This window comes from Erpetoichthys calabaricus, chromosome 5 (assembly GCF_900747795.2).
Source record: "Erpetoichthys calabaricus chromosome 5, fErpCal1.3, whole genome shotgun sequence".
In the NCBI taxonomy this organism is placed as follows: domain Eukaryota; kingdom Metazoa; phylum Chordata; class Cladistia; order Polypteriformes; family Polypteridae; genus Erpetoichthys; species Erpetoichthys calabaricus.
This window is the reverse complement of record NC_041398.2, coordinates 70,560,128-70,574,130: the sequence shown is the minus strand read 5'-3', so window position 1 is coordinate 70,574,130 and position 14,003 is coordinate 70,560,128. Positions and strand designations below refer to the sequence as shown.

Below are 14,003 nucleotides of genomic sequence, written 5' to 3'. Positions count from 1 at the left end.
TGGAAAGTCAGAGAACCATTCCCTGGCATCAGTTGCTCCATTCCATATTATTATGAAAAAACACATCCTGCAGGATGAGGCAGAGCAAGCTGTGGCAGTATACACGTACACAGATATGGTGGTGCACACCATTCTAACACTACACATACGTGTGCTTAACTCAGAACTCAGTAACTTCTCATTCTCTCGCTTGGTGGACTGCCATTATAGAGATTCTTAATGAATTTTAAGTCTTGTCTGTACTTGATATGTTTATTAACTCAATATCTTTAAGAAGAAGAAGACAAATAAGAAGATAAATGGTACAAATAAATAATACAATAATTAATAAATCAAAAATAATACAAGAATAAACTCTGTGTTTCACGTACATCTGTAAACCTACTTTTGTCCACCCGTAATATAAATATATATATTTATATATGTATAAAAGTACAGTTTATTCTGTATATGAATCATGAAAGGTTTGATAGGGCAGAAAAGTAAAGCTATTAATACAGGAAAATGATCCCCTTATACATTGCTTCAACATTAAACAACACTAAACTTTATAAAATCTATTTTGTCCGGTCTAGTGCTTTAAATAATTTTTTTGTAGATTCTTTGGATTAATACTGTGTTTTTTTCTGGGCCTCTTGTCTAAGAGCTTTTAGATACCAGCTGGTATTTAGACCTTGTCCTACAATTTATTCATTCTTTTGGATTACAGACAAAGAAAATAATTACTGGTATTGTTTCTCTCTTCTCTCCTATGCTTCATTCTAAGTCATTTTTCTTGACTTTTCCTCAGTTGCCCTTCAAAATCCATTTTCTGAAAATGACTGGTTGGGCCAGCCAGGCGTTTTTTGCACCCTGGGCTTGGTCTCTTCTCTGTTAAAACTGATCTTGGAGTACTGCACTAAGCAGACAATCTGTTTTGGAAAGGTGTCTCTTTGTCATCCGACAGGATATGTTGCCCAGTATATGATTCCCTGAAGACACCAGAGTAAAAGATGTGTCATGAGGCAATGACAGGATGACAGTAGCATTCAAGAAAGCTGAAGAAAGTGTGTTTCTTATAAAACTGAATAAGTTTAGGATGAGGCTATTGGGAACACATCTTTAAAAAAAGTTGTTGTTATTATGTTAACTCTACATAATCTGTAACAAACTAATAATAATAATACTAATAATAATAATTTTGATATTGGTGGTGCTTTGCAGGATCTTCAAGATAATTCAAAAGGTGTACAGAGTCTTGCTTCCCAGTGGTTACATCAAGAGGTGGGCAACATTGCATAACATATTAAAGAAGGTCTGGTCAATTCCACTTGTTTGTTATTGTATCATTTATTTTTTGACTAACAACTGCATCATTTGGTCAGTAACACAGTGAGTAGTGATGTCATCTCATTGATTCACGGTGGTAGGTTTGAATCTGACAGCTGATCATATATGTGTAGGATTTGTGTGATCATCGTGTGCCTGCATAGATTTTCATCTGGGTATTCTGATTATCTTCCTACTTCTCTAAAATACACTGTTTAAGTGTATGGCTTTTTGTAAATGTGACGGTAGGCATGTGTATGAGTGGACCATGCAGTTAGTTATTTCCTTGACCAGGGATAGATAGATTGATTGATAGATAGATGGATTGATGATACTTTATTTGTCCCTGAGGGTTGTTTCCTTCACTGCACACAGAACTCCCAGATAGGCTTTAGCCCCTTACAACCGTTATCAAACATGCATGAACAAGGTTCACATTCTTGGCTCATCTAAGGTAAGCACTACCACTCCTGGATACCAGGGGACATGATCATAAACTGTCTTATATCTCTTATCACTCCCAGCTTGAAGAAGACACCTACTGAGGGCAGTTGATCATGTCCCTTTGAGTCCAAGAGCTATAAAAGCGAGACGTTCCCAAAATGTGGTGTCTCATTCAGGAGATAAGTTTACCTTATTATGGATCTCCAACCCAGTGAGTGGACTGCTCTCCAGAGCCTATCATTTTGAAGCTAATGGCTAACCACTGCTTTTGCTATCCCTTGCGCTATCATGCACTTGTTGTTTTCAGCTTCTTTTTGCCTTTCAAATAAATGGGGTGGAACAGTTGGCACCCCAACATTCCTTTTGAACCCTGTCCTTCCCTTGACTGATAACACCATGAATGTATTTAAGCGGGTTGCCGAATGTGATGTTATATAAGTGTGTCGTTTGTGATGTCTTTGTTGCATTTTGTCTAGGAATCACACCACGATCTGTCCTAATTTGAATATTTGCACAATGGTAACTTCTGGATGGCCAACTGAAAATGCACAACTTCTGGATTATAAATGTTCTTAGAAACAACGCCCTTACAGTGAGAGCTAATGGGATTGTAGTGTGATTCCAAGACAAAACACTTGGCATAGTTGTCAAGATTTACACTATGGAAGTGTGGAGTGTATTACTGGTGCAGTGCAAAAGGTGGGGGACGAGTGAGAGAAAAAGAGAGTTCAGACAACTTCAACAGGAGGTGCTCTGCTTGTAATGCTTAGAGGCAGTGCCTCCACATCTGAGCATAGGAGTTCTTCTATTAGTTCTTGTGCAAATGAGCTGCTTCTGCTTTCTGATGCTTTTGTAATCCCCACAGTTTGGTTTCACAGCTGGCCACCACATTTCAATGTCTGAACTGGGACAGAGCATGGTGTAACTCCAGTAACAATACACAAGTTGAACTTTAAGTGTTGTAATCATCCCTGAACACAGTTTTAACAATTTCTGCATTTTTTTAAGTACAGTGCATCCGGAAAAAGTTCACAGCGCATCACTTTTTCCACATTTTGTTATGTTACAGCCTTATTCCAAAATGGATTAAATTCATTATTTTCTTCAGAATTCTACACACAACACCACATAATGACAATGTGAAAAAAGTTTACTTGAGGTTTTTGCAAATTTTTAAAAAATAAAAAAACTGAGAAATCACATGTACATAAGTATTCACAGCCTTTGCTCAATACTTTGGCGATGCACCTTTAGCAGCAATTACAGCCTCAAGTCTTTTTAAATATGATGCCACAAGCTTGGCACACCTATCCTTGGCCAGTTTCGCCCATTCCTCTTTGCAGCACCTCTCAAGCTCCATCAGGTTCGATGGGAAGCATCGGTGCACAGCCATTTTAAGATCTCTCCAGAGATGTTCAATCGGATTCATGTCTGGGCTCTGGCTGGGCCACTCAAGGACATTCACAGAGTTGTCCTGAAGCCACTCCTTTGATATCTAGGCTGTGTGTTTAGGGTCGTTGTCCTGCTGAATGATGAACAGTCGCCCCAGTCTGAGGTCAAGAGTGCTCTGGAGCAGGTTTTTATCCAGGATGTCTCTGTACATTGCTGCAGTCATCTTTCCCTTTATCCTAACTAGTCTCCCAGTCCCTGCCGCTGAAAAAACATCCCCACAGGATGATGCTGCCACCACCATGCTTCACTGTAGGGATGGTATTGGCCTGGTGATGAGTGGTGCCAGGTTTCCTCCAAACGTGACGCCTGGCATTCACACCAGAGAGTTCAATCTTTGTCTCATCAGACCAGAGGATTTTCTTTCTCATGGTCTGAGAGTCCTTCAGGTGCCTTTTGGCAAACTCCAGGCGGGCTGCCATGTGCCTTTTACTAAGGAGTGGCTTCCGTCTGGCCACTCTACCATACAGGCCTGACTGGTGGATTGCTGCAGAGATGGTTGTCCTTCTGGAAGGTTCTCCTCTCCTCCACCTCTGGAGCTCTGACAGAGTGACCATTGGGTTCTTGGTCACCTCCCTGACTAAGGCCCTTCTCCCCCGATTGCTCAGTTTAGATGGCCGGCCAGCTCTAGGAAGAGACCTGGTGGTTTTGAACTTCTTCCACTTACGGATGATGGAGGCCACTGTGCTCATTGGGACCTTCAAAGCAGCAGAAATTTTTCTGTAACTTTCCCTAGATTTGTGCCTCGAGACAATCCTGTCTCGGAGGTCTACAGACAATTCCTTTGACTTCATGCTTGGTTTGTGCTCTGACATGAACTGTCAACTGTGGGACCTTATATAGACAGGTGTGTGCCTTTCCAAATCACGTCCAATCAACTGAATTTACCACAGGTGGACTCCAATTAAGCTGCAAAAACATCTCAAGGATGATCAGGGGAAACAGGATGCACCTGAGCTCAATTTTGAGCTTCATGGCAAAAGCTGTGAATACTTATGTACATGTGCTTTCTCAATTTTTGTATTTTTAATAAATTTGCAAAAACCTCAAGTAAACTTTTTTCACGTTGTCATTATGAGGTGTTGTGTGTAGAATTCTGAGGAAAAAAATGAATTTAATCCATTTTGGAATAAAGCTGTAACATAACAAAATGTGGAAAAAGTGATGCGCTGTGAATACTTTCCGGATGCACTGTATGTGTTCACCTTAAGAAGGCAAACAGAATGTTAGGTTATTTAGTATGGTGTGTAGAGTACAAGTATAAGGCGGTTATGCTGAAGCTTTATAAAGCAATGGTGAGGCTTCATCTGGAGTACTGTGTGCAGTTTTGGTCTCCAGGCTACAAAAAAGACACAGCAGTGCTAGAAAAGGTCCAGAGAAGAGCAACCATGTTGATTCCAGGTCTGTAGGAGATGAATTATGAGGAAAGATTAAAAGAGCCTTTTCAGGTTAAGCAAAAGAAGATTAAGGGGTGACATCAATGAGTTCATTAAGAACACGGGGACACAATTTTGGAAACTTGTTATTGGTAAATTTTGCATGAATATTGGAAAGAATTTCTTCACACAGAGAAGAAGAGACACTTGGAGTAAGCTATCAAGTAGTGTGGTAGACAGTAAGACTTTAGGGACTTATAGAACTCGACTTGATGTTTTTTAGAAGAATTAAGTGGATGAGACTGACGAGCTTTGTTGGACTGAATGATCTTTTCTCGCCTAGATTGTCCTAATGTTCTAATGTTAGTGTTTGTGTGTCTGTGGCAACTCATTAATAGATCAGGAGACTGTGATCAAATTTACAGTAGAATGCTGTATGCAATCCCGAAATGCAAGAACATTATAGATACCTGACAAAAACAGTTCACAGGAGCTTCTAATGGTCACAGTCATGCTTGGGAAAATTTCAGCCTACCAGACACTGTCATTCTGAGTCCTTTACATTGCTGCCAGTGATGTTTGGGGATTATGTTCCAAAGGATACTGGTTGGGCAGAACAAATATGAAGCTTTACCTTTTAGTAGCCTCAGGTTATTACCTGCTAGCATTTAACTCTGAATGATCTGAACAATACATGATCCCCATTATGGTGGGATGTAAGGCTATCTTTTTCTATGAGATTTAATAGAGAAAGATCTCCATAAGGTTTCTTAAAATATAAAGGCAGGAAATTAGGATAAATGTAGTTGTGCGCTTTGTTATGCTCTTCTCTCTCTATATAAAATCCAGTGCCTCTCTGTATGTCTGTCCACTTTTCACAAGAGAACTACTTAACGGATTCAGATCTGTTTTTTTTTCTATAATTTGCTTTAACATTCCGGTTGATTTTGTGACTTCTCTCATCACGTTAAGAATCATAGTTCGCTTGCAAGACCGATATATTTGTGCTAATCCGAGACAGAGGCTGTGGGCCAAGGGGAGGGGGAAGCATGACATCAGGAGTGGGGAGCCGGGAAGGGCCCTCCTCACTCACGTGCCAGCCTCCATTGGAGTTGGTGTACTACTGCATTTTGGAGTGTACCTTGCCTCTGCTAGCTAGCGATACCAGTTTGTTTATTGATTTTTAAAGTTTGTCCAGTTTCACTACTACGCAGATGGTGCCGCAGGGGACGGCTAGTTATTATATACAGTAATCCCTCCTCCATCGCGGGGGTTGCGTTCCAGAGCCACCCGCATAATAAGAAAATCCGCGAAGTAGAAACCATATGTTTATATGGTTATTTTTATATTGTCATGCTTGGGTCACAGATTTGCGCAGAAACACAGGAGGTTGTAGAGAGACAGGAACGTTATTCAAACACTGCAAACAAACATTTGTCTCTTTTTCAAAAGTTTAAACTGTGCTCCATGACAAGACAGAGATGACAGTTCTGTCTCACAATTAAAAGAATGCAAACATATCTTCCTTTTCAAAGGAGTGCGTGTCAGGAGCACAGAATGTCACATAGATAGAGAAAACAATCTCTAGCAAACAAATCAATGGTGCTGTTTGGCTTTTAAGTATGCGAAGCACCGCGGCACAAAGCTGTTGAAGGCGGCAGCTCACACCCCCTCCGTCAGGAGCAGGGAGAGAGAGAGAGAGAGAGAGAGAGAGAGAGAGAGAGAGAGAGAGACAGAGTTTGTTTTTCAGTCAAAAATCAATACGTGCCCTTCGAGCTTTTAAGTATGTGAAGCACTGTGCAGCATGTCGTTTCAGGAAGCAGCTGCACAAAAGATAGCAACGTGAAGATAATCTTTCAGCATTTTTAGACGAGCGTCCGTATCGTCTAGGTGTGCGAACAGCCCCCCTGCTCAATCCCCATACGTCAGGATCACAGATAGTCAGCGCAAGAGAGAGAGAAAAGTAAGCAATCTAGCTTCTCAGCCATCTGCCAATAGCGTCCCTTGTCTGAAATCAACTGGGCAAACCAACTGAGGAAGCATGTACCAGAAATTAAAAGACCCATTGTCCGCAGAAATCCGCGAACCAGCAAAAAATCTGCGATATATATTTAAATATGCTTACATATAAAATCCGCGATGGAGTGAAGCCGTGAAAGGCGAAGCGCGATATAGCGAGGGATCACTGTATGTCACAAATGACATGTTAAAATGCTTTATGCTTTGTGCCAATGAAAGATTTGAAAAACCTGTTGGAGTCTTTCACTTAACATTTGCATTTTCTACAAATTTAAACTGAAATTCTTGTTGGGCATGATTATATAAAATAATACATTTCATTTGTTTCCTGATACTACAGCCAAGTCCTCACTATGAAGATATTGTGTGTATTGCTTTGTGGCCCCCAAACCTTCTTGCCACCTCCAGTTGTGGGGGAGAGGTTCTTATTTGGAACCTAATTTCAGGAAAAGTTTTCTGTCGGCTTGGCTCCTTACCTCAATCTCCACTGCATGATGCTTCAGGTATTCTTTTTTATTATATCTAAGTGAAGTAAGTAAGTCAGCTAATATCCCCTTGGGTTTAGATATAGATGTACTGTAACTTGCTGTGCCATCTTTACCTTTAATACTACATACAAATCTATCCTGTAATTTTTGACCAGTCTACCATGACAGTGGCCCATTCTTCCTTGAAAACGTGCTTCAGTGAGTAGTGATGTCTGTGGAACTTGACTCGGTCACAGACAGGCAGACATGTTAGGATTACCCCACACATATTTATTTTGGTGCTCCATATTACAATAAGTCACTCTCACAGACCCCAATACCCCACAGTCCAGGCCAATACACAATGCCTTTGCTTCTCTGTCTTCAGACCACCACCTTCTCCCCTCCAGAGACCTCGTCCACTTCACTCCCGACTCAAGTCATCCTCTGAAGGGAGGCGGCCCCTTTAAATAAGCACCCGGATGTGCTCCAGGTGTGTCCCCGGCAATCTCCCACTGACACGCCCCAGTGTGGCAGAAGTGCCGGCTGTATCCCTGGAAGCACTCCGGGTGTCCCTGTTCCTCCCAGCACTTCCTGGTGTGGCAGAAGTGCTGAGGTCCAGGGTCCTCCAGGTATTGGGGTCCCCCTGGCGGTGACCACGGGCCCCTACAGGGTTGAGCTCCCCAGCTCTGTAGCCCTCCTCCTGTCTTCTCGGGCGTCCCGGCTGGGTACCACCCCCCTCCGGGTACCACATGTCATCTCATTGATCCACGGTGGTGGGTTTGAATCTGACAGCTGATCATATACTGTATGTGTAGGATTTGTGTGATCATTGTGTGCCTGCATAGATTTTCATCTGGGTATTCTGATTTTCTTCCTACTTTAGTAGAGTTTAGTAACAGCAGATTTTTTTCACTTCAAGCTGCCTCATTCTGTATATATCAAAAGCTTTGAATGGGTTTAAGGCTAGACTTTGAGTTGGGCTATTTTAAAGGAATCCTCTACCCAAAAAGTATTTTTATATGTTATTTATGTCATGTAGATTGCAGAAAGATAACAAACTTTCAAATGGAATAAACATGTATGGTGACTAAAACAGGACAACAGCAAACAATATTTAAAACATCCATGAAGAAAATCTCACATTATTCTTGTTGCATAAGCCACAAGATTAATTCATCCAGCCATATGCTCACAACATCTGAAACGCACATAATTTTACAAAATATTGTTAAATTAGGCAATTCCCAAAATTGCTCCCCTAAGTGAAAATGAAACACGCTCAAGCATCAATGAGATGACACTATGGAAAAACTGTCCAACTCTCTATAGAACCGTCTGATACTAAACAGACTTTATGCTTCCTTTAATGATGGGAACTCATTTAGGTCCTGAAGCAGCAACATATTCAAAAAAACAATGGCACTTCAACCATTATAGGTGATGAGAGTTTCTTATTGTGGGATGCAAGATGTAGATGCTGCTAGACAAAACAAGGTGATTTCTTTCTTTTTTTTTAACATTTTATTGAATTTATTATTTATTGTATGGACATAACATTCCATACAAGCAAGTCAAATTTTACAAAACTAGGTTTGAATCAAATCAACCCCCACAATACAAGGTGCTTTCTGACATTTCTGCTTATAGACTGTTTCTTCAGATGTCTTGTTGATAAACCAAGCTTTATGGGAAAAACAGGTGGTGAAAAGGGCCAGTGTTGTTCTTACTGTAAATGCTATTCCTGTTTTTACAGTAGATAAATAATGATTGAGCCTAGTTGAGAAAACTGGAACAAGGAGATTCATTAGTGTTTAGCTGAGGGATTTATTGTGACTCACCAGAGCATTATTTCACTTTTGGACAGCTATCGGTTAAACTGACATTCTTGGTGCTGTGACACAACAGGCATAACTGAGAGAAGAAATATACAAAAGGAAGCTAGAAACAGAGACCCTGCAGCAGAGTGTGGATTATTTTTGCTTAATACTCCACCAGATCTTGTGTAGACAAGCATGAGAACATGCAAATGTACAATATGAGGGACACTTTAAAGCAATTGTTAAATTACCTAAGAACGACACTTGGATGGCATCCAACACTGTCAAAGACCAGCACAGCCGATGGTTTTTATTCTGTTTTTGAGCTCCTTTTATTGGGAAATGTGGCTGTGCAGACATTCTTAATATCCCCAATATATACATAACTATTGTGGTGGTAATGTAATAACAATGTGGTCCTTTTGAATATTTAAAAGATAAGAAAATAAATACATAGTTGGAAAAAATGCACAGAAAAATGTAAAAAATCTTGTGCCACTGGCAACATGACTTTTACATTTGAGCCTTTTGTTCACCATTTGAGGACTCAGAATTGGATTATGTTTTGTTAAAGCCCAATTTGTATTCATGTCCAGACTGTTATGCACTAATGATATTTTTTCTGAATGTCATATGAATGGGAAATAATATGTCTTAAATGTTTGCAGAGAAGTCTTTCACTTGATGATGAGAGTAAAAAATTGTGGCATTTCTGTTGAGTACGGCTGGCTGGCTAGATCAGCCCTGATTATTTCCTGACGCTGGCATGCTGCTGATCTATATGTCTCTTTAGCTGAGTTGAATGCTTTCCACATTAAATCAATAATAAAGTTGCTTTTGAACTTAAGAACCTTTAAGAATGTCTAGGGAAATTCTGTGTCAAAAATATTCAGTGATACAGAAAATTCATACAGTTGTCCTGTTTCCATTGACTTATTGTTAATTTTGTTTTTGTCAATTTCTAAAGCCGTCATTGTAATTAGAAATAAAATTGGCACATACAGGAGATTTGCTATCTTACAAGACAGCTGTTTGACATTACATGATGCTTTTTTAGTGTAGACTTACTGTATTTTTTTATTTGAGTGAACTCCAGTAATAGGTTTTTCACAGTTATTTTCTAAATTGCTTTACAGCTATGCTATATATATTCATTCAAGATACAGTACATGACTTTGGTACTAGGGATCTGCATTGGCAATCAAAAGGTTGCCGGTTCGAATCCCGTAAATGCCAAAAGGGACTCTACTCTGTTGGGCCCTTGAGCAAGGCCCTTAACCTGCAATTGCTGAGCGCTTTGAGTAGTGAGAAAAGCGCTATATAAATGCAAAGAATTATCAAAGAATTATTAGTTACCATGGAAGTTATTGCTAGAATTAGTCACTTGTTATAATAATAATAATAATTCTTTGCATTTATATAGTGGTTTTCTCACTACTCAAAGCGCTCAGCAATTGCTTATTATTAATTAATTAATTCAGTTATGAATTAATACCTTTAACTTTTTAAAATTTCGTGACTCCAAATGGTTTGAAGCGCTAACTGCCAGTGTTTGAAAACTGCAAGGTAATTATCATGTAGGTTTGAGAAATGGTCATGTCCAGAATAGCAATGTCAAAATAAAAACTGTGTCACAGTGGCTCAGTGCTTAATTCTCAGGGTTTCAGTACCCAGGGTTTGACTCCTGAGAATTCAATCCGTTGGTAGGTGTAAATTTGACTGGTGTTAGTGAGAGCTTTAGTGGACTCCTGCTAGTGACTGCCACCCCATCTGTGGCTGATTTATACCGTGACACTGCAATAGGATCTGTCCCCCTGTGAGCCATGAACTAGATTTAGTGGGGTTAAGGATGTTACGATGAGATATGCTGATGCATCATAATTTTAAAAGCTTAAGCTGATGATAACTTGCTAGTGGGATCAATTTTCATACATTTTACAAAGCTTAGCAATAATGCGAAATATATTTATATATAAAAAAAACTATCCATTTTTTAAACAATTTGTCCAGGGCAGGATATTTCATATTATATTTAAAGTCTGTGGTGTACTGGAATCTTGTATATATTTTTAGTTGCCTCTGCTTCCTGTGGAGGTTGAGGTCAGTTGGTCTATGCAGTCTGTAGTGGCCAGTGTAACTCCTATGTGGTAGTGTACTGGAGAAATGACATTAGTGGAAGTGATGCCAACAGATTAAATAAACTAATTAAAAAGAGTAGTTCAAATTTGGGAGTCAGGCTAGACTAACTGGAGGAAAACATAGGACAGTGTCACTCAGAAAGCTGATGAATATCCTGGACAATTTCTCTCATTCCTTTAGCACATTTAGTAACAAGTTGAGGCAACTGCATTGATCCAAGGAGCGCAGTGTAGGGTCTTCTCTACGCTCAGCCATCAGGCTCTATAATGAGTCATCCCTCGGCCAAATAGGTATTGTTCTATGTTTGCTGAATGGTACTGAGCTGGTCTAGCAGACACTTTATCAGACAACGATGCTATGTGTAATACTGTGCCAACATACTGTGCCAATAACTGACACCCGGTACTGTAAAATTGCACCTTAAAAGTACAGTATGTTCAGTTCTAATCAATTTACACATGACACGTACATACACTTTATTATGTACTTACAGTACAAAAAAATCTTGTTATAAACAGTATGTGTATTTGTACCTTGCTAACATACTTAAGATTGTGATCATTTTTGTTATATGTTAAGTATACCTGTGCCTGCTTATCTATCTATCTATCTATCTATCTATCTATCTATCTATCTATCTATCTATCTATCTATCTATCTATCTATCTATCTATCTATCTATCTATCTATCTATCTATCTATCTATCTATCTATCTATCTATCTATCTAAAATAAGAACACAAACACCTGGGGATCCCCTGTATACTGTAACACAAGGAAAGGAAATTAAAATTTTCACAGCCAGAGTTCAAAATGGAACTGACAAAAACAGAAATGGAGGTGGTTTATATTGTTGGCCGCAGGAAGTGTTGTCATGGGTGAAAGGCATTCTTGAACTGGAAGTGACGTCATGAAGAGGTGGTGTCTTGATGGTTGGAACTGGAAGTGATGTCGATATTGTGCGGATTCTTCAGTTGTTCTGCAGGGAGATGGGAGAAAGAGTTAGAGGGCAGCATCAACCCCTGGTTCAGCGTGTAACTTCATCTATTTTAGCCCATAAACTGTAATCCAAATAAACGTGTCTATCTATCTATCTATCTATCTATCTATCTATCTATCTATCTATCTATCTATCTATCTATCTATCTATCTATCTATCTATCTATCTATCTATCTATCTATCTATCTATCTATCTATCTATCTTTTAAGCAATAACTTTACTTGGTAGGTTAACCAGGGTCTCTAAATTAATTATTAACATTTCTTATGTATATTGTTAGGTGAAGATCAGAATGTTGGCAAAATTCTCTTCATTCCATCCCGAGGTGCTTGTCACAAAACAGCAGCATCCTTGATTGCCAGTGGCCCTGGAGGTATGGATGTTCTTGGAAAATTGACAGCTGCTTGATTTTCTTGCTATTTTTTGTGATGCTATTCCCAGAATTTAATGGAATATAACTATTTAATGTGACTAGGGAACTAAACTTTAAACAACTCTCACAGTCACAAGCACTTAGTTGGGCCTGGAGCAATTCAGTTATCCTGCCCAGTTTATAAGAAGAGGTTAAGCTCTGTCATAATGCTCATAGCAGATATTTAGAGGTGGTTCTGAACAGAAAAGTCTTAATATAAAACAAACCATATTCAATGTTTGATTCAATTTTTGTTTATGAAGCATTTTCCATTGTCAATATATCCATGGTTGCAACTGATGCTGAACTTCTCATTGACCAGGCTCAGGTCAATGTACACATTTTTAATTAAAATGAAACACTAGGCAAAAGTAAAACAAAATACCATTTAAGTGTTTCCGTTCAAAAATGTAGCAGGTGTTCTGAAAACAAAATGTAAGACAGTAGGTTTTTGTTTGTTTAGGTTTTTTGCTGAATATATGTATTTCAGTCTTCTTTACTATGACTAAAAGTTAATGTTCTGATTGAGGGAGGTTACTTCAACTTGTATTAAAAAAAAAAACTTTTTATATTTTCTTCTTTTACTTGCCTCTCATGATGGCAAAATGGTGAAACACATGTAGAATCAATTGCTCTGCATAAAGTACCCCTCGAATTTTGCTCACAATCCTGCCTGTTGATGCTGCATGGCAGCTTGCATGACCCTCTGTCCTAACAGTTCTCTCCTCATGCTACTTGAAATTGTGGCAATTAAGTGATGAGGTGTTTGTGAGCACAGAAGTAATCAATACAATAACTTACCTTATGCAGAAATAAATCAATGAGGAAACAAGCTCCCCAACCATGATTCAATAACATGTTGTGCATGCAGTGGATAAACGTATACTCCGCATTTTCATTACACTAAAATCATGTTTCAGTACTTTTTTGACTCAATAATTTGCTGACAAAAGCTTCACAATGATTTGCTGTCTATCATTTTCATATGCAGTGAACAGTTTTAGCTTGAGACTTTAACACAGATTTAAAATCTGCAATTTTTAAATTAATTTTTAAAACTTTAAATTATTTCTTTGAGAAATTTTATGGTTAAAAATGTGAACTACAATTAGCCACAGACACTTCACATTCAACAGCTAACAACAGGGCATCAAACAATGCAGTTTCTCACCAATGAGCTAAAATCTACTATCTTTGAAAGCCATTTCATCCACCACAAGTCTGTTTAGGCTCTGTCTTTAACTACAGTACCTGATATTGCAAAATGGTTTGATTATGATTATGATTATTTTCACTGTAAAGTTTGCTGTTTTTCCTTCCAGGGTGTATTCATTTTTGGAACATGTTTGGTGGTGGAAGGCTGTTTGCCAGATTTAGAACAGTAAGTAAAAAAATATCTTGTTTTCCATATTGTATTAGTAAATGTATCCCAATGATTTTGCTACATGGCTTTTTTATTCAGCTTCTACTCTATAATCTGCATTTTAGTTTCTAAAGATTTTGCTTTAAGTTTTCATGACATATTTGTCAAATTATATTTAACACCTTAAAAATAATAAATAACTACA

The 14,003-nt window shown here is 38.7% G+C and overlaps 1 protein-coding gene across 1 annotated transcript in view; it reads left to right on the top strand.

Moving 5' to 3' along the window:
- LOC114652755 (WD repeat-containing protein 49-like) overlaps positions 1-14,003 on the top strand; it is a 96,926-nt gene that overhangs the window by 57,809 nt on the left and 25,114 nt on the right. Inside the window, exons 17-20 of the mRNA XM_028803072.2 lie at positions 1,204-1,263; positions 6,937-7,099; positions 12,304-12,396; positions 13,758-13,816. Coding sequence (XP_028658905.2) covers positions 1,204-1,263; positions 6,937-7,099; positions 12,304-12,396; positions 13,758-13,816 — 375 coding nt within the window. The remainder of the gene's footprint in view (positions 1-1,203; positions 1,264-6,936; positions 7,100-12,303; positions 12,397-13,757; positions 13,817-14,003) is intronic.